The sequence below is a fragment of the Crotalus tigris genome, unplaced genomic scaffold (assembly GCF_016545835.1).
Source record: "Crotalus tigris isolate CLP2741 ecotype Arizona unplaced genomic scaffold, ASM1654583v1 scf7180000019964.508439, whole genome shotgun sequence".
Lineage (NCBI taxonomy): Eukaryota > Metazoa > Chordata > Lepidosauria > Squamata > Viperidae > Crotalus > Crotalus tigris.
In genome coordinates, this window is record NW_024097794.1 from 254,433 (window position 1) to 280,533 (window position 26,101).

Below are 26,101 nucleotides of genomic sequence, written 5' to 3' on the forward strand. Positions count from 1 at the left end.
ATAATCTCATTTTTGTCTTCCAAGGCAACTGTCATGGATCAGATAAGCAGCACAGAAGTTTGATAAGTAAGTAAATAAATACAATTTTTAAAAAACTGAATACATTTCAGCCTTACGGGTGTTATCCACAAATCTCATAACTGCATCTTCAACTCTCTAATATTTAAAATTGAAAAGTACCAGTATCCATCCCAGTCAACATTTCCCGCCAATTTTGGAGGGAGATACATTTGTGAGACACACACACAAAAACACACACACCCCAATACCCCCCCCCCGACTGTATTAGAATAACCCAACTGAAGATCTCGCCACTTAAAAAAAAAAAGATGTTAGCCTCCCTTCTACGTGGACTACAACTCCCGTCATGCCACGCTTTCTGGCAATGATGGGAGCTGTACTCCCAATACCCCTTATGGGGTGGGGGTCGATCTGGGGTCAGAGGTCATCCCAGGGGTGAAGATAACGGCCTTCAAGCCGGCCCGTACCCTCCCCCCTTCCCTCAGGTGACCACAGGTAGAGGTCAGAGGTCATCCTGGCCCGAACGCCGCAGGTCAAAGGTCGCTGGCGGAGCACGTGGTTTTCCTCACCCTTGTCTAGCAACCGCCCCCAGGGTGCCCGCCACTTCTGGGACGCAGCTCAGGTCCCTCCCGCAGGAGACCCGAGCCACGCCGGCTGTGCCCGGCCCCACCGCAGACGCTGCCGCTGCCGCCATCGCCGCCATGGCACACCGCACAGGGATCCAAGAGCCGGCTAGCCACGCCCCCTCACTTCCTCGGACTGAACTCGCCAATCACGAGAGGCCGAAGCCGGGACCTTGAAGGGGAGGAGTCAGCGTGCGCCAAGAGGAGCCAATCAGAATCCACGCTAGGTCGCGGGTGGCGGGCGGGGCTTCGTAATTTGAGAAGGTGAAAAAAGCTATTTCCCATCATGCCTCTGGAAAGAGAACAGCCCGGCTTTTTCTCTTGAGAGAATAGGGCTTTCCGCTGTTGAGTTTCTATGAGGACTACATAGACCACAATGCATTGCTCCCTACCCCTCCATAGAACTATAATTCCCAAGATGCAGCAGTGTACCGACAAAGCGCAAGACCGTTGTCAGAAGCGCGGGCTCCCTTTACAGTGCTATATAAAGGAGATACTATAAAGCTGCTGGTATGTCTGCGGGCCAGTGGCGCAATGGATAACGCGTCTGACTACGGATCAGAAGATTCTAGGTTCGACTCCTGGCTGGCTCGATTCAGACTAATGTTTTTTGATCTTTATTAAAAAATAATAAAGAAAAAAAGCTGTATTTTTTAATGCTTTGACTGTTGTGTGTTTTTTTTCTTTTTTGTCTTCTTCGAGTTTTTTTTTGAATTTTGAGTAACTTTGTTCTGATAGATATAGATATGGATATGACAGATATATATGACAATATATATGACAGAAATATATGTCATATATGTATATATATATGGCATATAATGTGACATATATGTGACAGAAATATATCACACACACACACAGATATATAAATGGTATACATGTGACAGAAATATATCACACACACACACACACACACATATATATAAATGGCATATATATGTAACATATATGTGACAGAAATATATCACACACACACACACACACATATATAAATGGCATATATATGTGACAAATATATGACACACTCACACATATATATAAATGGCATATATGTGTGACAGAAATACACACACACACACACACAAACATATATATGTATGTATTTTATTTTTTAAAATGTTTTAATTATACAATCTATCGGGAGATATTGATACCAATAATGTGATTTCGACCATTCTGGAAAAAAAAGTACCAAATATTTCATTTTTGTTTTATTCAGCATTAGCTTTTTGTTGTCTGTACATCTTCTTATCTCTCCGAGTGAATGTACAATTTTTTGGTACATTCAATTTCATCTGAATAAATATTTGATAAGGAAGAGATGGGAAGATTTGTCTCCTAGCCACCATGATGGAAGGACGGCTGGTGAGGTTGAGAGATTTTGCTGAGATGCATAAATTAATTTCTTTTATTAAAGAGATTATCTTAAAAAAAAATTAAGCTGCACTTTAGGAAATCGAATTAGGACATAGGGACATTGTAAAGGATATGAAACTTTCACCTGTCTAATTCTTAAAGAAAAAGATGTAGCCTTTTGCAAGAAAATAGTTTTGATGCAGAATTTATATTCAAGAGTTGCTCCTTACAATTCAATTTGGTGTATGGATGTACTGAAGGCAAACCAAAATATACATTGATATACATGTAACTGAGCCCATAATTTCCCTCACTAAGCGAGTTTTGTTCCATTTTACAATCTTTCTTGCCATAATTGTGAAGTGTATTGTAACACTTGTTACTCGGTTGTTAAGTGAATACGGCTTCTCCATTAACTTTACTTGTCAGAAGATTGGAAAAGGGGATCATGTGACCCTGGGATATTACAACCGTCATAAATGTGAATCAGTTGCCAAGGGTCCAAATTTAGAAATGGGGAGGCTGCAATGGTGGGGGGGGGTTGGACTAGATGACCTACAAGATCCCTTCCAACTCTGTTATTCTATTCTATTCTATTCTATTCTATTCTATTCTATTTTCTATTCTATTCTATATTTTCCATTCCATTCCATATTTTCTATTCCATTCAATTCCATTCCTTATTTCTATTTTTTTTTTTAAAAAAAAGGAGAAACTGCAAGACTTTAACCAAGTTCAAGAAATTAATTCCAGTGATTATGGAAAGTTGCTTAAGTGACATTCTGCAAAATCTAACAAGCCTGATTTATTGACTGATCGATCAATAAAATGTCTAGAGTAGATTTTTCAAGGTTATTTTCCTACTGGAGTGCCAGACTGCTGTCATTCAATGGAATAGCAAAGCAGGAAAGATTTGTTTCCAAATGTGGAGGATTTTACCAAATTCTGTTTAAGGACAAAATTCACTCAGATGCTTCTGATTTTTTTTATCACTACAGCAGGGTGATCCAAGGGCCCTTGCGAGTCACCCCAAACATCTCACCTTTGCAAAATCAAAATTATTTGCCAGCCTACACTGAAGAATAATACAGTATTAAAATTCATGTATTTATATTTCATATTACTTAACCGCCTTATCTCCCTCACGTTGAATAATTGTGAAACACAGTAATAGCAGCAAATGCATGTTTTAGTGTTTAATACGGTAAATATCAATAAATTTAACCCATACGATGAAACGTACTTTGGGGATAGTCTGTGATTTAAAGGTGAAAGGGGGGAAAAAAGATTCAAACACTGCACTAGTGCTTTGTCTCTTCATCTGCAGTGTCATTTTTAAAAAAAATACAAAATTAAATACAATAACAGATTCCACAGCTTGAAAACCCATTGTAGTACAATCTATCCCAACTCAAGCCCTCTCTATATAAATATGGACTTCAGTTCCCAGAATCCTCTAAGCATCCATGCTGCCTGGGGAATTCTGGGAGTTGTTTTATTCCCTGTGGGGAGAATATGGATTGGGAAAGTGCTTTAATACTTGAAAACCCATTGTAGTACAATCTATCCCAACTCAAGCCCTCTCTATATAAATATGGACTTCAGTTCCCAGAATCCTCTAAGCATCCATGCTGCCTGGGGAATTCTGGGAGTTGTTTTATTCCCTGTGGGGAGAATATGGATTGGGAAAGTGCTTTAATACTTGAAAACCCATTGTAGTACAATCTATCCCAACTCAAGCCCTCTATATAAATATGGACTTTAGTTCCCAGAATCCTCTAAGCATCCATGCTGCCTGGGGTGTTTTATTCCCTGTGGGGAGAATATGGATTGGGAAAAAGTGGTTTAATACCAGGGCATGTTATAGAATTCCCGTTTTAGCAGACGAGCCACCACCAAATGCTGGGATGTCATCATCTCAGCTATAATTTAAATAAGGCAATTTTGTGTCTCTCCATTTGTGTGTCTCCTGGACACACAACCAGGAATGGTGGGTGGGCCCCAAAAGGTTGGGTATCTTTATCAAGCGAAGAACTGGGAATGAATTTGAAGAATTGGCAAACACCCTGCCAGTTTGTCAGGATAATGATTCAACAGCTAAATAAGCTTATGTAAAGATGTAATGTAATGTGGATGATGCAATAATAGGAATGACTCAGCAGGTGTGTGTATCCCTTTAAGAGTCTGAGTATAAAAGGGAAGTTTTTTGCTGGAGTCTTTGTCTCTCCTCAGTTTGATTGCTGTAATTGCTGTATATTGGAGTTTGCTGTTTCACCATGTGAATGTATTTTGTTCCTAGTGTATATTTGTAGATCGTGTGCAATATAACCCACATTTAATACAAACCACTGTTTATTGTATTTACTTCTGGGTTACCTCAGCACGATAAGACTGTGCATACTCTGATAGTTTTCCTCAACCGTGGGAATTTTAAAGAGATGTGGACTTCAACTCCCAGAATTCCCCAGCGAGCAATGCTGGCTGGAAAATTCTGGGAGCTGAAGTCCATAACCTGACAAATATTATTCTGTGCTTAATAAAGCAGCATTTCCCCTGACTTCTGCATTAAGCCAAGAAGGCGGACATGTTAGGTTAAATCTTGGAAGGTTTTTGCAATGCGAAACAAGGATTTCAAAATTATCGCCCTGTCTTGTGGCAAGGTGGGCAGGCAGGAAGAAGAAAGCAATCCGGACATTTCAAATTTTATTCTGTGATATTTATTGTGCACTGTTTTTCAATTTTCTGTAAATCATGTGCGGGCGATGGCCGTCCTCACCGCCTCCTCAGTCTTCGCTGAACTTGGTCAGCACCCATCGGCGGTTCTGAATGATTTCTTGCAACTGCGTGTATTCTTTGACTAACTCCTCAAATTCCGGCCCGAGGATCTCGTAATTTGAAAGGATATCGCGCGAAGTGGCCAGATCTAGTTCTTCTTGGCTCAGGCTAGCCTGCAGTTTGTCCCTGGAGAATAATTAAAAGAACAGATAAAACATGCCCAGGTGGTCCTCGAACTTACACCAGTTCTCTTAGCGACCGTTCGAGATTACAACACATTGGAAAAAGTGTGACTTGTGGCAGATTTTCACACTGACAACCCTTGCAGCACTCCCGTGGTCGCGTGATCACAATTCAGATGCTTGACATCTGGCACGTACTTATGACGGTTGCTGTGTCCCCCGGGGTCACGTGATCCCCCTTTTGTGACTTCTCTGACAACCAAGGGAAGCCAGAGTTACTTAACAGCCGTGTTTACTAATTTAACAACTGCAGTGATTCACTTAACAATAGTGGCGGGAAAGGTTGTAAAACAGGGCAAAACCCATTTAAACACTGCCTCAGCCACAGAAATTTTGAGCTCAATTGCAGTCGTAAATTGAGGACTGCCTGCATTTCACTTCTACTACACTTGTGAGACCCTCTGGATTCTCGCCTCACCGCTCCATAAAGTCTTTTTTTTTTCTCCCAAGCTATGCAGAAATATCATGGTTGCTGGAATTGGGCATGTCTAGTCTAATAAAGAGAAGAACAAGGGGGGACATGACAGCAGTGTTCCAGTATCTCACGGGCTGCCCCAAAAAAGAGGGAATCAAGCTATTCTCCAAAGCACCAGAAGGCAGGATAAGAAGCAACAGGTGGAAACTAATCAAGGAGAGAAGCAATCAAGAACTAAGGAGAACAACAGTTTCCTGCAAATATAAATATATACAAATATAAATATATACATAATTGAGGGAATGGCTGTCAATGCAGGCCGGTGGCTAAGTACCCAAAATGAATCGTGCAACCGCCAGGGGTTCAGCAGTCAGAACTGCAACATAGAACTGAGGAGAAATTTCCTGACAGTGAGAACAATTAACCAGTGGAACAACCTGCCTCCAGAAGCGATGAATGCTCCAACACTGGAAGTTTTTAAGAAGAGACTGGACAGCCATTTGTCTGAAATGGTATAGGGTTTCCTGCCTGAGCAGGGGGTTGGACTAGATGACCCCCAAGGTTCCTTCCAATTCTGTTATTCAGTTAAATCTAGGCAGGGCCAAAGAGAAGGTTTCTATGTCCCAACCAGGTCCCTTCCAACTCTGTTGTTCTATTCCGTTCCGTCTATTCTATTCTATTCTATTCTATTCTATTCTATTCTATTCTATTCTATTCTATTCTATTCTATTCTATTCTATTCCTATTCCTATTCCATTCCATATTTTCTCTTCTCTTCCATCTATTCTATTCTATTCTATTCTATTCTATTCTATTCTATTCTATTCTATTCCATATTTTCTCTTCTCTTCTCTTCTCTTCTCTTCTCTTCTATTCTATTCTATTCCTATTCCATTCCATATTTTCTCTTCTCTTCCATCTATTCTATTCTATTCTATTCTATTCTATTTCTATTTCTATTTCTATTTCTATTCTATGCTGTTCAGCTCACCTCATTATCCGATGCACGTTCACTACTTCAGGTGTGTAAGTATCCAACAGGATCTTCACTTCCTCGAACCTAGAAGAAGCAAAATGGTTGGGAGTGAGATTGGTAGATGCCAATTTTCTCTTCCTACCAGAAAAAAAGTGTCTTTTGCCAGCGATCGGTCTACCCCAGACATGTCAAACACAAGGCCCGGGGGCCGGATGCGACCCGCGAAGTGGTTTCATGTGGCCCGCGAAGGCATCTTGGAAACAGTGAGGGAACGGCCCCCGCTGCCTTGGCCCTGGCCCAGGCCGGCCGGGAGCCAATGTACAATTTTATGGTGGCCATCTCTGCTGAAACGCATTCAGTCTTAGCTCCACAAGGCCATCTGGAAACAGCGAGGAACCGGCCCCTGCTGTGTTGGCCCCGGCCCCTGGGTGCATGCTGGGGAGGTGTCGCCCTTTGTGAGGAATGAAGAAATGCACCATCGCCTGGATGTGGCCAGCAAATGGCCCTCGCCTACTTCACCTATCCGGCTTGATGGACTCTGCCTTGATCCCCACCCCTTTCTGCCAGAGACCCTCAGATCTGTCCCACTCCTGCCCAGGCCCCCACAGGCACCCTTGACACGAACGATGTAGGGCTGGCCACGCCCACCCAGAAGGCCACCCCCACTCCATCCATGCCCACCCAGAAGGCCACACCCACCATCCACGCCCACCCAGTAGGCCGCACCCACCCTGGCCACCCCCACCACCACCCCGAGGGCAACCGCAATGCTGATGCGGCCCTCAACGAAATTGAGTTTGACACCCCTGGTTTATCTGGAGAAGGTTTTCTAAAAGTTGTTCCATTCCGGAGCTTCTCTTTAACGCAGTGGTTCTCAACCTGTGGGTCGGGACCCCATTTGGGGTCGAACGACCATTTCACGGGGGTCGCCAAACAACGCAGTCCGCCATTTTTTCTCCCCTTTTCCTTAGCTGTGCTCCTCCCTTTTATTCTATTGGCTTTTGAAAGCCAATAGAATAGACTCTCTTGAATAGAGTCTAATTCTATTGGCTTTCAAAAGCCAATAGGAATTCTTCAGGCTGTCTGTGCCCTGCGGAGCCCGCCAAAAGTCCCATTCTGCAAACGGTGCTGCACCAGTTGAGTAGTCCTCGACTTACGACCGATTGAGTAGTCCTCGACTTATGACCGGTTGGGGGTCGCGGCATTAAAAAGGTTGAGAACCACTGCTTTAACAACATGCAGAAAGTCGCCACTGGAGGGAAAAAACATCTATTATTGAGTGTTTTGATAGGGAAAATTGGCATTAGGAGTCGGCAGGGTTTTTTTTGTTTTTTGTTTTGCCTTCCCATTCGAGAAAGGAGCTCACCGTATCTTGAGGAGCATAGCGCTGCATTTAATCTCCAGATACAGGGTGTTGAGCTGGTCCAGTTCGGATTGGACCCCGAGGCGAAACTCACGAGCAAAGCGTTTCAACAGGCCTAAACAACGCAACAGGACCTGGAACAAACAGGGAACAACAATGCAAAGAGGCCATCGCAACGGGAATTGTTGTACGCCTCCAGAGATGGCTCATCCTTGCACAGACCCATCATGGGTGACGACTGCATTCTATCCCTGGATTGGCAGTCTCTTCTCAGAATAATTCACGCCTTGGTGGCTTCCTGTGAACCAGTTCGGTGTAGTGGCTAAGCGCTGGGCCCTTCACTCGGAGACGGGGAGTTCTAGTCCTGCCTTAACCTATTAAAGACAGCTGGGTGCCTTTGAGCTAATCACCGGGAGATGATAGTTCTAGCTCCTCCTCAGGCGTGTAAGCGGCTGGGTGTCTTGGGGTCAATCACCAGGAGATGGTGAGTTCTAGTTCCGCCTTAGCCATTAAAGACAGCTGGGTGACTTTGGGCCAATCACCAGATGATAATTCTAGTTCTTCCTTAGGCATTTAAATGGCTGGGTGTCTTGGGGCCAATCACCAGGAGACTGGGAATTCTAGTCCCACCTTAAGCATGAAAGCCAACTGATGGCTTTGGGCCAAATTGCCAGGAGATGGTGAGTTCTAGCCCTGCTTTAGGCATGAGAGATGGCTGTATGCCTTCGAGCTAATTGCCAGGAGACAGTGAGTTATACTCCCATCTTAACCATGAAAGACAGCTGGGTGACTTTATTGCCCATTCTTCTCCATCTGCTTCACAGAGTTGTTATCGTCCAGAAAATGGAGGAGGGAGAATTAGGTTGGCGTGGTGTTGAGTTGACCAACGAGAAAGATGTGAATACATGACCGAACTGTTTCAACGCGCTGTACACGGAGCTGCTTTTGAAGCTCACAACTAGGAGTAATTTATTTATTAGTCGCGTTTATAGTCTGCTGCAATGCTAGAGAATCTAGTTAGAAATGTGCCTCAGTATTTCCATCTAATACCTCTGCTATGTGAACGGTAGGATAGGATAGGATAGGATAGGATAGGATAGGATAGGATAGGATAGGATAGGATAGGATAGGATAGGATAGAACAGTGGTTCTCAACCTGTGGGTCGGGACCCCATTTGGGGTCGAATGACCATTTCACTGGGGTAGCCAAACAACGCAGTCCACCATTTTTCCCCTTTTCCTTAGCTGTGCTACTCCCTTTTATTCTATCGGCTTTTGAAAGCCAATAGAATAGACTCTCTTGAATAGAATCTAATTCTATTGGCTTTCAAAAGCCAATAGGAATTGTCCAGGCTGTCTCTGCCCTGCTGAGCCCGCCAAGAGTCCCATTCTGCAAACGGTGCTGCACCAGTTGAGTAGTCCTCGACTTACGACCGGTTGAGTAGTCCTCGACTTACGACCGGTTGGGGGGTCGTGGCATTAAAAAGGTTGAGAACTACTGGAATAGAAAGAAGGAATAGAATAGAATAGGAGATGGAGGAGGAGAATTGAGGGGTCCTTGATGCTCTCTGAGCTTGGCTTGTTTTCTTGCAGACGTTTCATGACCCAACCAGGAAATATCATCAGTGCTAGTAGGAAGTGGGGTTTATGGAGAGAGGAGGAGGAGGAGGACTGTGGGGGTCCTTGGTGCTCTCTGAGCTTGGTGATTTCCTTGCAGATGTTTCATGACCCAACTAGGTAACATCATCAGTGCTAGAAGGGGGGAGGAGGAAGCTGATGGTGGTGGTGGTGGTGAAGGTGCCGACCTAGCAACCAGGCGACAGGGAGTTCTAGTCCCACGTTAAACACGGAAAAACCAGCAAGGTGACCTTGGGCCAGTCAGCCTCTCAACCCAGCCTACCTCGCAGGGTTCTTGTGGGTAAAACTGTTGCGGGAGGAAGGAGCCGTATGGGATTGGTTTGCCCGCCTTGAGTTATTATAAGCCTTCATAAAAGCGGGATTCAAACCCCGAATCAAATCAAATCAACTTATGCAGCCGATGAAACGAGAACTTCATCCTTTCAGCACAATTCTCCCCACCGAGGTTGAGGGGGAAGACGGGGGGGGGGGGGAATTCCACAGCAAGGATTACAGAAGCAAAAGATACTTATCTGGGATCAAACTATCGCGGCAAACAGGTTTATTTTAGAGACAGGAGTTTGCGCCGCTGTTTGAAAGCTTATCCTAATCTTAGGAATCCCAACAGTCTAGACAGAGGAAATGGGGGCTTCTATCCTGAGCAGAACAGATACCTGGCGGACAGACCCATCATGTCTACCTGGGGATAAACCGCTTTTTGCTGTTCCAGACATCCGGTCAGTTCTTGCTGTTCAGCTCTGGCCTCCTTCAAATGCTGCTTCTCTGTGGCTAGGCTCTCGGCCAGGGCGCCCAGCATAATCGTTTGGGCTGCGGCTCCCACGTTATCTTAAAAAAGCAAATTCAGAGAGGTCAGAGGAACAGACTCACAAGAGTTGGAAGGGACCTGGGGTGGGGGGGTCGTCTAGTCCAACCCCCAGCTCAAGCAGGAGACTCTAGTCCAGAGGGGTCTTCAAACTTGGCCCTTTGAGGACTTGTGGACTTCAGCTCCCAGAATTCCTCAGCCAACGAGGCAGGCTGGAGAATTCTGGGAGTTGAAGTTCACCTATTTTAAGGTCCCCAAAGCTGAACAAAACTACTTTAAGACTTCTGCTGTTTCATCCGGGGGGGGGGGGGTGTCTTCAAACTTGGCCCTTTGAGGACTTGTGGACTTCAACTCCCAGAATTCCTCAGCCAACCAGGCAGGCTGGAGAATTCTGGGAGTTGAAGTCCACTTATCGTAAGGTCCCCAAAGCTGAACAAAACTACTTTAAGACTTCCGCTGTTTCATCCGGAGGGGGGGGGGTGTCTTCAAACTTGGCCCTTTGAGGACTTGTGGACTTCAACTCCCAGAATTCCTCAGCCAAATTCTGGGAGCTGAAGTCCACAAGTCCTAAAAGGGCCAAGTTGGCCCTGCTTGTGGACTTCAACTCCCAGAAATCCTCAGCCAGGCACGCTGGCTGAGGAATTCTGGGAATTGAAGCCCACAAGTCTTAAAAGTTGCCAAGTTTGAAGACCCCCATCCTTGACTTGTGACGATTAATGTAGTGACAATTGTTTCTCAGGGACAACAGCACTGGAAAAAAGGGACTTAAAACCATTTTTCACACAACTCTCGCAGGATCCCCACGGTCACATGATCAGTCTTTGAATGCTTGGCAACTGACTTGTTCTTATGACTTGTTGCAGTGTCCCAGGGTCACGTGATCCCCTTTTGCGATGTTCTGACGAGCAAAGTCAATGGGGAATCCAGATTCACTTAATGACCGCGTGACTCACTTAACAACTGCAGTAATTCATTTAACAGTTCTGGCCAGGAAAGATTGTGTAAAATGAGGCGAAACTCCCTTAACGTCCGTCTCGCTTATCAATGGAAATGTTGGGCCAGGCACGCTGGCTGAGGAATTCTGGGAGCTGAAGTCCACAAGTCATCAAAGGGCTAAGTTTGAAGACTCCTGATCTATACCATGTCAGACAAAAGGCTGTCTAACTCCCTTCTTAAAAACCTCCAGGGATCCAGTAACAAAGATGATTAGGGGGCTGGAGGCTAAAAGATATGAATAACAGAGTTGAGTTGGAAGGGTCCTTGGAGGTCTTCTAGTCCAACCCCCTGCTCAAGTAGGAGACCCTATACGATTTCAGACAAATGGCTGTCCAGTCTCTTTGTAAAACCCTCCAGTGATGGAGCATCCACAACTTCTGGTGGCAAGCTGTTCCACTGGTTGATTGTTCTTAACGTCAGCAAATTTCTCCTCAGTTCCAGGTTGCTTCTCTCCTTGATTAATTTCCATCCGTTGCTTCTTGTCCTGCCTTCAGGTGCTTTGGAGAATAGCTTGACTCCCTCTTCTTTGGGGCAGCCCCTGAGATACTGGAACACTGCTATCATGTCCCCCCTCGTCCTTCTCTTCGTTAAACTAGACATCCCCAATTCCAGCAACTGTTCCTTATATGTTTTAGCCTCCAGTCCCCCAATCATCTTTGTTGCTCTTCTCTGCACTCTTTCTAGAGTCTCAGCATCTTTTTTACATCGTGGTGACCAAAACTGGATGCAGTATTTAAGTAATTGTCCACTAGGACTCCAAGGTCCCTCTCACAGTTGCTACTATTGAGCTAGGTTTTACCTAATCCAGGGGTAGGCCACCTTGGCTCTTTTATGACTGGTGGACTTCAACTCCCAGAATTCCTGAGCCAGCATGGGGGAACTATGACTCTTTTATGACTGGTGGACTTCAACTCCCAGAATTCCTGAGCCAACCATGCTGAGGGAAAAGGGAAAGGTTTCCAAGCTGAGCCATGCTGGCTCAGGAATTCTGGGAGTTGAAGTCTACGAGTCATAAAAGAGCCAAGGTTACCTACCCCTGCTCTAAACTAATAAAGTCTACATTAATTAACATTAATTATGCTTTCATATGTTCCTCTAACTGAGGGGTCTTCAAACTTGGTTCTTTTATGACTCGTGGACTTCAACTCCCAGAATTCCTGAGCCAGCATGGGGGAACTATGGCTCCCTTGAGGACTTGTGGACCTCAACTCCCAGAATTCCTGAGCCAGCCATGCTGAGGGAAAAGGGAAAGGTTTCCAAGCTGAGCCAGGCTGGCTCAGGAATTCTGGGAGTTGAAGTCCATGAGTCATAAAAGAGCCAAGGTTGCCTACCCTTGATCTAATCGGTACCTGTACATATAATTTTTCTTGTTGGTTTAAAACCAATCCCGGCAAACTGGAAATCCCAGCCTGCCCTCTCGGCTCCCAACAACTTTTATTCTCTTTCTCCAGGTCACCCCAATATGCTGCAATTCCAAACTTACCACTTTCCGGACGATAGTAACCGAGCACATCCAAACATTTGGCCTTCAGAAGCTTCTCTACCTTGGCTGGGAGGTGTTTGTGCACATATTCCAGGTCCTAGAGAAAGACAGAAAGAGAAATATATTCCTTTCTCTAACAAACTTCGATTGTTACCTGTTGTCTCCAGGATTACAGCTAGTCCTCAACTTGCTGAGCTCAAAATTTCCGTTGATAAATGAGACGATGTTAAGGCAGTTTCGCCCCATTTTATGACCTTTCCTGGCCACAGCTGTTAAGTGAATCACTGCAGTTGTTAAATTAGGAACAGTCGTTAAGTGAATTTGGATTCCCCGTTGACTTTCCTGTCAGAATGTCGCAAAAGGGGATCACGTGACCCCGGGACACTGCAACGGTCATAAGAACAAGTCAGTTGCCAAGCGTCCAAAGATTGATCATGTGACCGCGGGGATACTGCAAGAGTTGTGTGAAAAATGGCTATAAGTCACTTTTTTTCAGTGCTGTTGTCACTGAGAAACGATTGTCACTAAATCAATCGTCGTAAGTCAAGGGCAGGGGTCTTCCAACTTGGCAACTTTAAGACTTGTGGACTTCAACTCCCAGAATTCCTCAGCCAGCGTGCCTGGCTGAGGAATTCTGGGAGTTGAAGTCCACAAGCAGGACTCTTCCAACATGGCCCTTTTATGACTTGTGGACTTCAGCTCCCAGAATTCCTCAGCCAGCATGAGGGAACTATGGCCCTTTTATGACTTGTGGACTTCAGTTCCCAGAATTCCTCAGCCAACGTGCCTGGCTGAAGAATTCTGGGAGCTGAAGTCCACAAGCAGGGCTCTTCCAACATGGCCCTTTTAGGACTTGTGGACTTCAACTCCCAGAATTCCTCAGCCAGCGTGCCTGGCTGAGGAATTCTGGGAGTTGAAGTCCACAAGTCTTAAAGTTGCCAAGTTGGAAGACCCCTGGTCACGGACTATCTGTATGAGGGATGTTACTGCAGACACGGTTCCTCTGCTCAGAATTAAACATGAACAATGAGTCTTGTGACATTACAAGCAGACCTCAACATACAACCGTAACAGAGCCTGTCCACCACGGTCGTAAATCGAAACAGTCGCAAAATGGGTCAGTCATGTGACTGACCTGATATTTTTTTCCCCTTTTTGAGGGGGGCCATTAAACGAATCTGTGGTCGTTAAGCAAACTAACAGTTCACTGTGAACAGTTCACTATGTCAATTTTTGGCAAAACCAATGTAAAAAGTCGATCACGTGATCCTTGGGACGCTGCAAATGGCAGCCATCTTGTCAACTGCCTAAAGTTTGGTCATGTGACCATGGAGACCCGGCCGTCAGAACTTTGAATCCAGATAATAAGTAACCCGGAAGTAGATCTGTCGTATTTTTGGTTGTAAATTGAGGATTAGGTCCACGTTGTAGCTATCTCGGTCCCTATATAGGAGTGAAGCTCCAGCAGGGAATATTATACGTAGTCCTTGAGTTACAACAGTTCCTTTAGGGACTGTTTGAAGTTAAAACGACACTAAATAAGTGACTTATGAGCATTTTTCACACTTTTAATCCCCGTGGTCACATGATCAAAATTCTGACGCTTGGCAACTGGCATGTACTCATGACGGTTGCAGTGTCCCAGGGTCACGTGATCCCCTTTTGCGAGCTTTTGACAAGCCAAGTCAATGGGGGGGGGCGGGAAGCCGGATCCACTTAACGACCGTGCTCCTCACTTAACAACTGCGGCGATTCACTTAAGAACAGTGGCAAAGAAGGTCGTAAAATGAAGTAAAATTCACTGAAATCACGGTCTGATTTTGCAAGCAGAAAATTTAAGTAGAGGACTACACAGCAAGGAAAGCTTTATTTGCGCAGTTTCAACAGAACTAAGGTAGAATAATGTAGAATAATAATAATAACGACGATGAAAAATCACTAAAATAATGATGTGTCTGCATAATTACTGGAGTAATGCTGTGTTAACAATATGTGACTGACCAAATGCGCATTGCATTCATATACAATGTATGTAGCAGATTCTCCATTGTGTGCCCATGAGAAATGAATCTAGCGCAATGGTTCTCAACTTGTGGGTCGGAACCCCATTTGGGGTTGAACGACCATTTCACGGGGGTCACCAAACAATGCAGTCCGCCATTTCCTCCCCCCCCCTTTTCCTTAGCTGTGCTACTCCCTTTTATTCTATTGGCTTTTGAAAGCCAATAGAATAGACTCTCTTGAATAGAGTCTAATTCTATTGGCTTTCAAAAGCCAATAGGAATTGTCCAGGCTGTCTCTGCCCTGCTGAGCCCGCCAAAAGTCCCATTCTGCAAACGGTGCTGCACCAGTTGAGTAGTCCTCGACTTGCGACCGGTTGGGGGTCGCGGCATTAAAAAGGTTGAGAACCACTGCTTCTAACCAGTCATACCACTTGTTCCATGTTATATAGTACTCTCCCACAGACTCTTACTTGGTGAGCTGGGAGATACTCCGTTAAATGACCGGGCTGCAGGCCTAAGACAGACGGACGGGCGTTTGGCAGGGAAGAATCCAGATCAAGCATCCGTTTCAACTCCGCTACCAGCAGCTGCTGTTCCAGGGTTTCCAGGAACTGAAGGCAGGAAAAGAAGATTTAAAGGGGGTGGGGGGTGGGAAAGAGAGATAAACCAACTTCAATCAACCAGAAACGTTCCCTCCAGAAAAACACATTAAGCCAGTTTAAAAAAGTCTGGCTGGCTGAGCCACCAGGGCAAAGACAATCAAATCAGACCAAGCTTCCCGTGAGTTGGCCATTAGGTTCAACCGCAACGAGGGGGGGGGGCTGGGTTTTGCTTATGCGCCCAGCGGCCTTGTTTAATTATAATTAACTAACGGCTGAGCCTGTTTTACGGTGGTTAGCTCGAAGCAAGAGCCCCCCCCCCACCCGTAGATTATATATTTTTAGCCTCTCTTTTCTCTCGAGAAACGCTGGGGATGGCTGGGCCCGAATTTTATCCCAACAGCCCAGCGGGCTGCAAGAGAACAACTTGATCAACACCCTTCCACGGACCCTGCGACCTCCACTCGAAAGCCTATCGGTGGAGGAGAGAGGGTCGGTAGCTCAAGGTTGAACGGTGGGGCGTTTGATGGCTCTCTGGAGCCAGGGGCTTTTCTGGCAGACGTTTCATTACCAAAGTAGGTCACGTCATCAGCGCTGGAAGGGCAGTGGGGTTTGTGGAGAGGAGGAAGAGGAAGAGGGGGAGGAGGATGGTGAGGTCCCTGGGGCTCTTGGTTGCTATCTTGCAGACATTTTATTATTCAACTAGAAAACATCTGGCAGTACAAGTGAGTGAGGTTTGTGGAGGGGAGGAAGAGGAGGAGGGGAGAAGGAAGAGAAGGAGGAGGGAGGAAGAGGGAGAGGAGAGAAGACGAAGGAGGAGGAAGAAGAGGCGAGGAAGAAGAGGCGAGGAAGAGGAAGAATAGGAGTGGGAAGAGGAGAAGGAAGAGGAGAGGAAGAGGAGGAGGAGGGGAGGAGGAGAAGAAAGAAGAGGGGGAGGAGGAGAAGAATAAGGGGAGGGGGGGAGGAGAGGAGAAGAGGAAGAAGAGTGGGAGGAGGAGGAGGAAGAGGAGAGGAAGAGAAGAGGAAAAATAGGAGGAGTGGGAAGAGGAGAGGAAGAGAAGAGGAAAAATAGGAGGAGTGGGAAGAGGAGAGGAAGAGAAGAGGAGGAGGGGAAGGAGCAGAAAAGAGGAAGAGGAGGAAGAGGAGGCGGGGAGGAGGAGAGGAAGAGGAGGAGGAGGATAAGAATAAGGGGGAGGAGGAGAAGGAGAAGGGAGAGGAAGAGAAGAGGAAGAATAGGAGGAGTAGGAAGAGGAGAAGGAAGAGGGGAGGAAGAGGAGGAGGACAAAGAGGAAGAGGAGGCAGGGAGGAGGAGAGGAAGAGGAGGAGGAGGAGGGGGAGGAGGATAAGGGGGAGGAGGAGGACAAAGAGGAAGAGGAGGGGAGAAGAGTAAGAGGAGGAGGAGGATAAGAATAAGGGGGAGAGGGAGGAGGAGAGAAGAGGAAGAGGAGGGGGCGGGGAGGAGGAGAGGAAGAGGAGGAGGATAAGAATAAGGAGGAGGGGGAGGAGGAGAGAAGAGGAAGAGAAGGAGGAGAAGGCGGGGAGGAGGAGGATAAGAATAAGGGGGAGGAGGAGAAGGAAGAAGAGAAGAGGAAGAAGGGAAGGACAAGGAGGAAGAGGAGGGGAGGAAGAAAAGGAGGAGGATAAGAATGAGGAGGAGAGAAGAGGAAGAGAAGGAGGAAAAGGAAGAGGAGGGGGAGGAGGAGGATGAGAAAAGGAAGAAGAGGAGACGGGGGGGCTTGGTTGTTTTCTTAAAGGCGTTTCATTGCCAAACTAGTTAACAGTGTCAGTGCTGCAAGGGAGTGGGGTTTGCTGTCTGTTTACCCAATTAAGGAGCCAGCAAGTACATCCCAGCAAAACTCGCAGGGCAAGTCACTCACCGTCCGCTAGCCAGCCCTGATGATGTCACCTACTTCGGCAGTGAAACGTCTCCAGGAAGACCAGCCAGCTCAGAGAGCATCACTGACCCCCCCCCCTCAAAAGCTCACCTATTGCACGACGGCCATTCGCTTCTTGGCTCTCGGTCGCATCAAAAGCACTCCGAGCTTCCCTTTCTCCAAGCACACCCATTTTCACATCCCTTAGGAAAACCTCTCCATTCCCTCAGGGTTTCCATCGTCTTCCAGGTCCTTTTTTTTTCCCATTCTGCCTCCCGGGTTTATCGGCTGCTCCCCTCCTATGCGCCTGGATCCTGGATCCCGCTTAACAGGATGTACAATTACCCAGGTTACATCAATCCCTCTGCCCAAACCAATTAATTTTTATGCCACTTTTCTGCTCTGCTGAGATAGGCCACCAAATCCGGTCTCCCGCTGGGCGGTTTACTTTGCGCCGCTGGCCAAGCGAACGCTAAACGCTCCCTCGCCAGCCACTCCACCCCGGCACGCGCTGAAGCCGGCTGCGTTGTGCGTTATGTTTCTCTCCCGACGTTACTTGTTTGTCGTGGGGGGCAGGATCGGCTCCCAGTTCCAGCAAAGCTTCCCGCAAAAGCCGATGGAGGGCTTCCCACTTTAACCAGTTGACGCGGTGCATCTCCAGTTCTTTCCTTGCCTGCAAGAGGATAAAAAAACAAAAAAAAGTCTGTGGGGGGGGGGAGAACAGGTTTTTTTAATAAGAGCAACGGGCGCTCGCTCAATAAATTAAATCGCCGCTGGAAGGAACTGCAGGCATGCCAGTCCCCAGGCTGCAATCCAGTCCAGCTAACTTCGCCAAGCGAGGATCCATCATCTTTGACCGCACAACTGCAGTTGTTGTTGTTTTTTTTTCTGGAGATGGCTGGCTGTCGCTTCGTGCTTTTTTTTTAGTGTGTGGTGTGTATACATGGGTGTGAAGTGGACAGACATAGAGAGAGAGGCAGGAAGACAGGCAGGCAGGCAGAGAGAGTACCAGTATAGATAGTAGATTCTATTTCTCTTTCTATCCATCTCTCTCTCTCTCTGTCTATATCAATCTGTATCTGTATCTATCTACCCATCAACCTTAGATCGGTAGATAGGCAGATATAGATATAATTGATATAGACAGAAAGAGAGAGAGAGAGAGAGAGAAAGAGACATAGACAGATATAGATTGACGGAAAGAGAGAGAGAGAGAGAAAGAGATATAGACAGATATAGATTGACGGAAAGAGAGAGAGAGAGAGAGAGAGAGAGAAAGAGACATAGACAGATATAGATTGACGGAAAGAGAGAGAGAGAGAGAGAGAGAGACATAGACAGATATAGATTGACGGAAAGAGAGAGAGAGAGAGAGAGAAAGAGACATAGACAGATATAGATTGACAGAAAGAGAGAGAGAGAGAGAGAGAAAGAGACATAGACAGATATAGATTGACGGAAAGAGAGAGAGAGAGAGAGAGAAAGAGACATAGACAGATATAGATTGACGGAAAGAGAGAGAGAGAGAGAGAGAGAGAGAGAAAGAGACATAGACAGATATAGATTGACGGAAAGAGAGAGAGAGAGAGAGAGAAAGAGACATAGACAGATATAGATTGACGGAAAGAGAGAGAGAGAGAGAGAAAGAGACATAGACAGATATAGATTGACGGAAAGAGAGAGAGAGAGAGAGAAAGAGACATAGACAGATATAGATTGACGGAAAGAGAGAGAGAGAGAGAGAGAAAGAGACATAGACAGATATAGATTGACAGAAAGAGAGAGAGAGAGAGAGAGAGAAAGAGACATAGACAGATATAGATTGACGGAAAGAGAGAGAGAGAGAGAGAGAGAGAGAGATTGATAGAGGTAGTAGATAAAGAGGGGGGGAGAGGCAGGCAGGTAGAGAGGTAGATTAGATCCATTTTCTGTCTACATCAATCTACATCTGCCTATCTACCTATCTAAGGTAGATGGATAGAAAGACGTCGACAGATAGAGTGAGAGATTGATACAAAGAGATGGATAGTTAGTAGATAAAGAGAGATGGAGAGGGGGAGAGAGAGAGAGAGAGAAAAAAAAGGGGGAGAGAGAGAGAGGCTAAGGCATCAAGTTAGAAAACAGGAGACTGTGAGTTCTAGTCCTGCCTTAGGCACAAAACCTGTGGGCTAGTCACTCTCTCTCAGACCAACCTACCTTCCAGGATTGAGATAGATAGATAGATAGATAGATAGATAGATAGATAGATAGATAGATAGATAGATAGATAGGCAGGCAGGCAGGCAGGCAGGCAGGCAGGCAGGCAGGCAGGCAGGCAGGCAGGCAGGCAGGCAGGCAGGCAGGCAGGCAGGCAGGCGGGAGATAGGTTATAGATTAAATAGGTAGATGATTAGATGATAGATTAGATAGATGATAGATAGATAGATAGATAGATAGATAGATAGATAGATAGATAGACAGACAGACAGATAGATAGACGGGGGGATAGGTTATAGATTAAATACATAGATGATTAGGTAATAGGATAGATAGATAGATAGATAGATAGATAGATAGATAGATAGATAGATAGATAGATAGATAGATAGATAGATAGATAGATATGGGTTGATAGAGATACGGAGAGATTGATAGAAAGAGATATTAGAAACAGGAATTGACAGATAGAAATAAAAATAGACAGACAGACAGACAGACAGACAGATAATTGATAGAAAGAGATAGATGTGGGTTGATAGAGATACAGAGAGATTGATAGAAAGAGATATTAGATAGAGAGAAACAGAGACTGACAGATAGAAATAGAAATACATAGGCAGACAGACAAGACAGATAGATAATTGATAGAAATAGATATGGGTTGATAGAGATACGGAGAGATTGACAGAGATATTAGATAGAGAGAAACAGAGATTGACAGATAGAAATATAGATGGATAGATAGATAGACAGGCAGGCAGATAATACATAGAAGCTGTAATAGACTATTCAGCGTAGGGGCGCTGTACACAAGAGCAAGGAAAGGCTTCATCTCACCATTTTGCAAACAGACACCAAAACCCCCGGCCCGTTTCCCCCCCCCTCCCAAGATTTCTTAGAGCGTCAGTAGGGAGAATTAACCTCTAGTTAATTTCATTTCAGCCTTGATGAATACACTGGGTCCCCCGTGTGTTTTTGAACCCAACCCGGAAAGAAGCGAGCTACCCAATTCACACAACCCGACGGATCTTTAACTGGAACTGGATAAACAACGCTGGGCAAAACACAGCACTTCTGTACGCCCTCCGGAACTGGGTCTAGCCCAACGCACGATTCCTCTTTATTGTTATTTCTGCTGTCTCCTTGCGGCTTGCCTTGTGTTTGCAACCTGCAAGTAGGGCAGCCGGCTACTGTACGTCGAGCGCTATAATTGATGAAAAATAAGCCTGGCTTCAAGAGAAGTCAAATCCCATAGCTTTACATTTGTAAATACTAATTTATTTATTTATTTTTGGGTGGTGGTGGTTTGTTTTCTCTCTCTCTCTCTGCACTGCAGAGGATCAACCAGATTTCCGACACGCTGAGGACGGAATATTTGCTCATTCTTGCTTACGATGATCTGCAATGCAACACGATACTCACCCAGGATCAACGTTTTTTCAACCGTGGGCACTTGAAAGAAGGGTGGACTTCAACTCCCAGAATTCCCCAGCCAGCACAGCTGGCTGGGGAATTCTGGGAGTTGAAGTCCACCCTTCTTTCAAGTGCCCACGGTTGAAAAACACTTAGTTCAGATCCTCACTCTCCTCCCTCCCTTTTGCAACAGCCCATCCCAGACATGGAAAAATGGGATTTTCCAGAATACAGGTAGTCCTCGCCTTGCGACGGTTCGTTTAGCGACCGTTCGCAGTTACGACGGCACTGAAAAAAAAGGGCCATTTTTCACCCTTCGGACTTTTTGCCGCATTCCCCACGGTCATGTGATTTACCTTCAGATGCTTAACAACCGGTTCATATTTACGACGGTGGCGGCATCCCGGGGTCATGTGATCCCCTTTTGCAAACTTCTGACAAGCAAAGTTGACAGGGGGAGCCGGCTTCGCGTAACAATTGCGACCCTTCATTTAACGACTGCAGCGATTCACATAAGAAACGGCGGCAAGAAAAGTCGTAGAACGGGGCATAGCTCACTTAACAAATTTCTCACTTAGCAGCATAAACTTTGGGCTCAATTGGGGTCGTAAGTCGAGGACTATCTGTGCTTACACCTAGGAACCCACCGGACCGGGTTCATACACAGATGCAGCAGAGAGAGGCTCCTGAATGGAATACTTTGAAACTGGTTGCATAATTACGTAAAGGATCTAATGTTTAATAGATTCATATGCTATCGACCAGATTATTTCTTTGTTGTTAGGTATCCTGAAATAGAGGTGTTAGGATTTTTATTTTTATTTGGTTATAGTGAAATCTTGGGTATGCTATAGATTACAGACAGACAGAGAGACAAATATAGTAGATAGATGGATGGATGGATGGATGGATGGATGGATGGATGGACGGACGGACGGACAGATAGTCCTTGCAGCTATCAAGGAGATAGATAGATAGATAGATAGATAGATAGATAGATAGATAGATAGAGATAGACAGACAGACAGACAGACAGATGGATGATAGATAGGTGATAGATTAAATAGATTAGATGGTAGATAGATAGATAGATACAGAGAGATAGGTAATAGATTAAATAGATTATAAGATAGATAGATCGATAGATAGATAGATAGATAGATAGATAGATATAGATGATAGATTAAATAGATTAGATTAGATGATATAGATAGAGAGACAGACAGACAGTCCTTGCAGCTATCAAGGAGATAGATAGATAGACAGATATAGACAGACAGACAGACAGACGGACGATGTATGATAGAGAGATAGGTGATAGATTAAATAGATTAGATGATAAATAGAGATAGGTGATAGATTAAATAGATTATATGATAGATAGAGATAGGTGATAGATTAAATAGATTATAAAATAGAGAGAGAGAGAGAGAGAGAGAGAGAGAGGTGATAGATTAAATAGATGATAGATAGATCGATAGATATAGACAGACAGATGGATGATAGATAGGTGATAGATTAAATAGATTAGATGATATAGATAGATAGGTAGGTAGGTAGATAGATAGATAGATAGATAGATAAAGATTAAATAGATTATAAGATAGATAGATAGATAGATAGATAGATAGATAGATAGATAGATAGATATAGATGATAGATTAAATAGATTAGATTAGATGATATAGACAGAGAGACAGATAGACAGTCCTTGCAGCTATCAAGGAGATAGATAGACAGATATAGACAGACAGACAGACAGACGGACGATGTATGATAGAGAGATAGGTGATAGATTAAATAGATTAGATGATAAATAGAGATAGGTGATAGATTAAATAGATTATATGATAGATAGAGATAGGTGATAGATTAAATAGATTATAAAATAGAGAGAGAGAGAGAGGTGATAGATTAAATAGATGATATAGATAGATCGATATAGACAGACAGATGGATGATAGATAGGTGATAGATTAAATAGATTAGATGATAGATAGATACAGAAAGATAGGTGATAGACTAAATAGATTAGATGATATAGATAGATAGATAGATAGATAGATAGAGAGATGATACATAGATGATAGATATAGATAGATAGAGACAGAGAGATAGGTGACAGATTAAATAGATTTATGATAGATTAGATAGACAGACAGACAGACAATTGTGACACTAATTTAACAAAGGCGGCAAGAAAAGCCATGCAACGGGGCAAAACTGACTTAACAAATGTCTCATTTAGCAACACCAATTTGGGGCACGATTGTGGCTGTAAGTTGAGGGCTTCCTGTATGCCGACTGTTACCCACTTCCTTGTCCCCCCCCCAATCTCTCCTCCCACCTCTTCCAACGGCTGGGCCAAAGCGATGCTCATCCCCGAAGGATCGATGTGTTTTTTCAGATCCGTAAGGAGGTTAGCCAAGCCAGGATAAGCGGAGAGATCCTCGACGGTCAGCGAGCAAGGGGGCAGCTGGCTCTTACAACCTGCGGAAAAAGAAATGTGGGGGGGGGATGGAAGCTTATTTCCCCCCTTTTACAATTTTTTTTAATATTCCTTCCCAGAAAGCGCCGGCAATGACCTTGTTGCAGGAAATTAGCGTCCACAGCTCCCGAAGCCGCCATTGCGCCTGTTTCTCAGGGAAACTGCCGAGAAAAAAAAAGGAAATAAAATTAGAAGAAGTTACATTAAGAAGGAGAGAGGAATCTGATTGAGGGGGGAAAAAACTCCTAGAAAATAAATCCAGAGGATTCCTTTTCGGGAGCAGGGAATTGTAGAAATATACAATGTTTACAGCTTTTTTTTTTTTTTTAAATTCCAACAGTGCCCTCCGGATTAATCAACCAAGAATGGAGGAGAGGATTAGGATACGAACTCGGACCCAAAGGGAAGGGGTTTCCGACTGGAGAAGAGGCGGAATCCTATAACCCCCTATTTATAGGGGTGTTGCCAAGTTTTGGGTAGAGCAACCTTGGCTCTTTTATGACTGGTGGACTTCAACTCCCAGAATTCCTGAGCCAGCCATGCTGAGGGGAAAGGGAGAGGTTTCCAAGCTGAGCCATGCTGGCTCAGGAATTCTGGAAGTTGAAGTCCACGAGTCATAAAAAGGGGCCATCGTTCCCCACCTCTGGTCCAGGGCAGGGGTAGGCCACCTTGGCTCTTTTATGACTCGTGGACTTCAACTCCCAGAATTCCTGAGCCAGCCACACTGAGGGGAGAGGGAGAGGTTTCCAAGCTGAGTCATGCTGGCTCAGGAATTCTGGGAGTTGAAGTCCACGAGTCATAAAAGAGCCAAGGTGGCCTACCCCTGGAGTAGAGGAACAAGGGGTGATGTTCCCCACAATTTGAGCCAAGCCTAAATCCTCTCCTCTCTCACATGGCAGGGAAAATAGCTGGTTTAAGGCACCAGGCTAGACAATGGGAGAGCATGAGTTCAAATCCAGCCTTAAACATGAAAGCTGGCTGGGTGGCTTTGGGTCACCAGGTGATAGCGAGTTCTAGTCCCACCTTAGGCATGAAAGCTACCTGGGTGACTTTGGGCCAATCAACAGGAGACGGTGAGTTCTAGTCTCGCCTTAGGCATGAAACCTGGGTGGGTGCCTGGGACAATCACCAGGAGACAGTGAGTTCTAGTCCCGTCTGAGGCATGAAAGCCGGCTGGGTGACTTTGGGCCAATCACCAGGAGACGGTGAGTTCTAGTTCTGCCTGAGGCATGAAACCTGGTTGGGTGACTTTAGGCCAATCACCAGGAGACGGTGAGTTCTAGTCCTGCCTGAGGCATGAAAGCCAGCTGGGTGACTTTGGGCCAATCACCCCACTCTTGTGTGTGAATGCAGCCTTCCGGGCATGCTTCTTGTCAAGTTTCCCTGCCAATCCTACAGGGATCATAGCATCCCAGGGCTGCAAGGGGGCATCAGAGGTCATCTAATCCAACTCCCCCCCCCCCCGCACAGGACAGGGGGAGGGCCTTATTCTGATTTTTTTCCCCTGCCCCAAGGAAAATCGCCCCAAAGCCCCCCCCCAACAACAAGCCCTGCATCCTTCCCGACCCCGAGCCTCACTTCCCGACGCCCACCCCTCACTTTTCCTTGCTGTAGCCCGCCAAGCAGCAGGCAGAAATGCAACCGGTGAAGCTCCCCTTGAGACTACCCCAGTTCCGTGGATCCACCCCCAATTTGCAAAGCAATTGCCAAGCGAATAAAGAGGAGGAGAGAGAGAAAGTGGTGGGGATTTACCCCCCCCAAAGCATTCCCCCCCACCAACCCCCCCTTTCCCTAGCAAAGCCCTGGAGTCCGACCTGTGACGTCACGGGAGGGCGTGGCCACTCTACCCGCCCTTTTTTTTCTCTCTCTCTCCCGCGCGTTCGATTAAACGCCCCGCCCACGCCGAGGACCAACTCCGACGTCCGCCTCGCGCGCCGAGAATTCCCCCCGAAAGGCTGGCGGGCGGAGATTGGTCGCGCTCCCGACCGCCGGGGGGAGGGAGCGCACAGGGAAGCCTCCAATGGGCGAACGGGAAGCTCAAGGGAAGGCGTGGCCTTGACAATAAGGACGGGCCGGACCAGGAGGAGGGGAGGGACTCCGAGCGCTTTCTTTTTTTTTAAAGCCTTCTGATTGGTCAGCGCCTTGGATATTTCCCTCCAGGAATCCAAAGGGGGCGCTGTCCGACTCTTCCCTAGGCTCAGCGTTGGGTTCTCTCTCCTTCTGCAACCGGGCGCCCCCCCCCCTTCAATTCTATCAGCTCCGATCTGGGAACAAAAAAAAAAATATTTTCTTGGCTTTTAATGATCCTGGGGTTTTTTTCGCCGCTCGGATCAGGTAGCTGTGTGCTCAGTTGTCTAGGTGCAATTGTCCAGGTGCAAAGGCCCATCATTCCCAGCCCATCATCCCCAGCCAGCATGGGCTTTGGTAGGGAATGGCGGGAATATGAAATTTTGGAAAGCTGATTGGGAGGTGAGGGGAGACCCCGGCTGCGTCTTTCCTTTCCCTGTGGATTAAAATCTCAATTCTGCAAGGTGAGTCGTTTCCATTTAAGACAGTGGTTCTCAACCTTTTTAATGCCGCGACCCCCCAACCGGTCGTAAGTCGAGGACTACTCAACTGGTCGTAAGTCGAGGACTACTCAACTGGTGCAGCACCGTTTGCAGAATGGGACTTTGGGCGGGCTCAGCAGGGCAGAGACAGCCTGGGCAATTCCTATTGGCTTTTGAAAGCCAATCGAATTAGACTCTATTCAAGAGAGTCTATTCTATTGGCTTTCAAAAGCCAATAGAATAAAAGGGAGTAGCACAGCTAAGGAAAAGGGGGGGGAAAATG

The 26,101-nt window shown here is 45.8% G+C and overlaps 2 protein-coding genes and 1 non-coding gene across 4 annotated transcripts in view; 1 reads left to right on the forward strand and 2 right to left on the reverse strand.

The window, feature by feature from the left end:
* The window catches only part of PRMT5 (protein arginine methyltransferase 5), a 45,705-nt gene extending 44,944 nt beyond the window's left edge, over positions 1-761 (reverse strand). The window contains exon 1 of the mRNA XM_039365107.1: positions 591-761. Coding sequence (XP_039221041.1) covers positions 591-724 — 134 coding nt within the window. The 5' untranslated portion in view covers positions 725-761. The remainder of the gene's footprint in view (positions 1-590) is intronic.
* A 403-nt stretch (positions 762-1,164) lies between these two features.
* Positions 1,165-1,237, forward strand: TRNAR-ACG. Its single transcript has one exon. It is a non-coding gene; the product is annotated as a tRNA-Arg (tRNA).
* A 3,467-nt stretch (positions 1,238-4,704) lies between these two features.
* HAUS4 (HAUS augmin like complex subunit 4) lies at positions 4,705-25,217 on the reverse strand. 2 transcript variants are annotated; one of them, XM_039365126.1, is made up of 10 exons: positions 25,084-25,217; positions 23,367-23,430; positions 23,129-23,271; positions 17,726-17,842; positions 15,167-15,307; positions 12,694-12,790; positions 10,092-10,237; positions 7,778-7,908; positions 6,427-6,495; positions 4,705-4,964 (listed from the first exon to the last, which is right to left on the reverse strand). In XM_039365126.1, the coding sequence occupies exons 2-10, from the start codon at positions 23,407-23,409 to the stop codon at positions 4,787-4,789; spliced, it is 1,065 nt and encodes a 354-aa protein (XP_039221060.1). In that variant the 5' UTR covers positions 23,410-23,430; positions 25,084-25,217; the 3' UTR covers positions 4,705-4,786. The 2 variants fall into 2 exon arrangements, with proteins under 2 accessions (XP_039221060.1, XP_039221061.1); XM_039365127.1 differs by lacking the exon at positions 25,084-25,217 and adding an exon at positions 24,869-24,951.
* Between the last annotated feature and the right edge of the window lie 884 nt (positions 25,218-26,101).

Bases quoted from the DNA above. Each gene is read 5' to 3' on its own strand.
- HAUS4 (XM_039365126.1), bottom strand. From the start codon at position 23,409: ATGGCGGCTTCGGGAGCTGTGGACGCTAATTTCCTGCAACAAG. The intron at 12,791-15,166 runs GTAAGAGTCTGT...GTCTTTCTCTAG, and splicing joins AGTATCTCCCAGCTCACCAA to GACCTGGAATATGTGCACAA. The intron at 10,238-12,693 runs GTAAGTTTGGAA...TGCTTTTTTAAG, and splicing joins TTACTATCGTCCGGAAAGTG to ATAACGTGGGAGCCGCAGCC.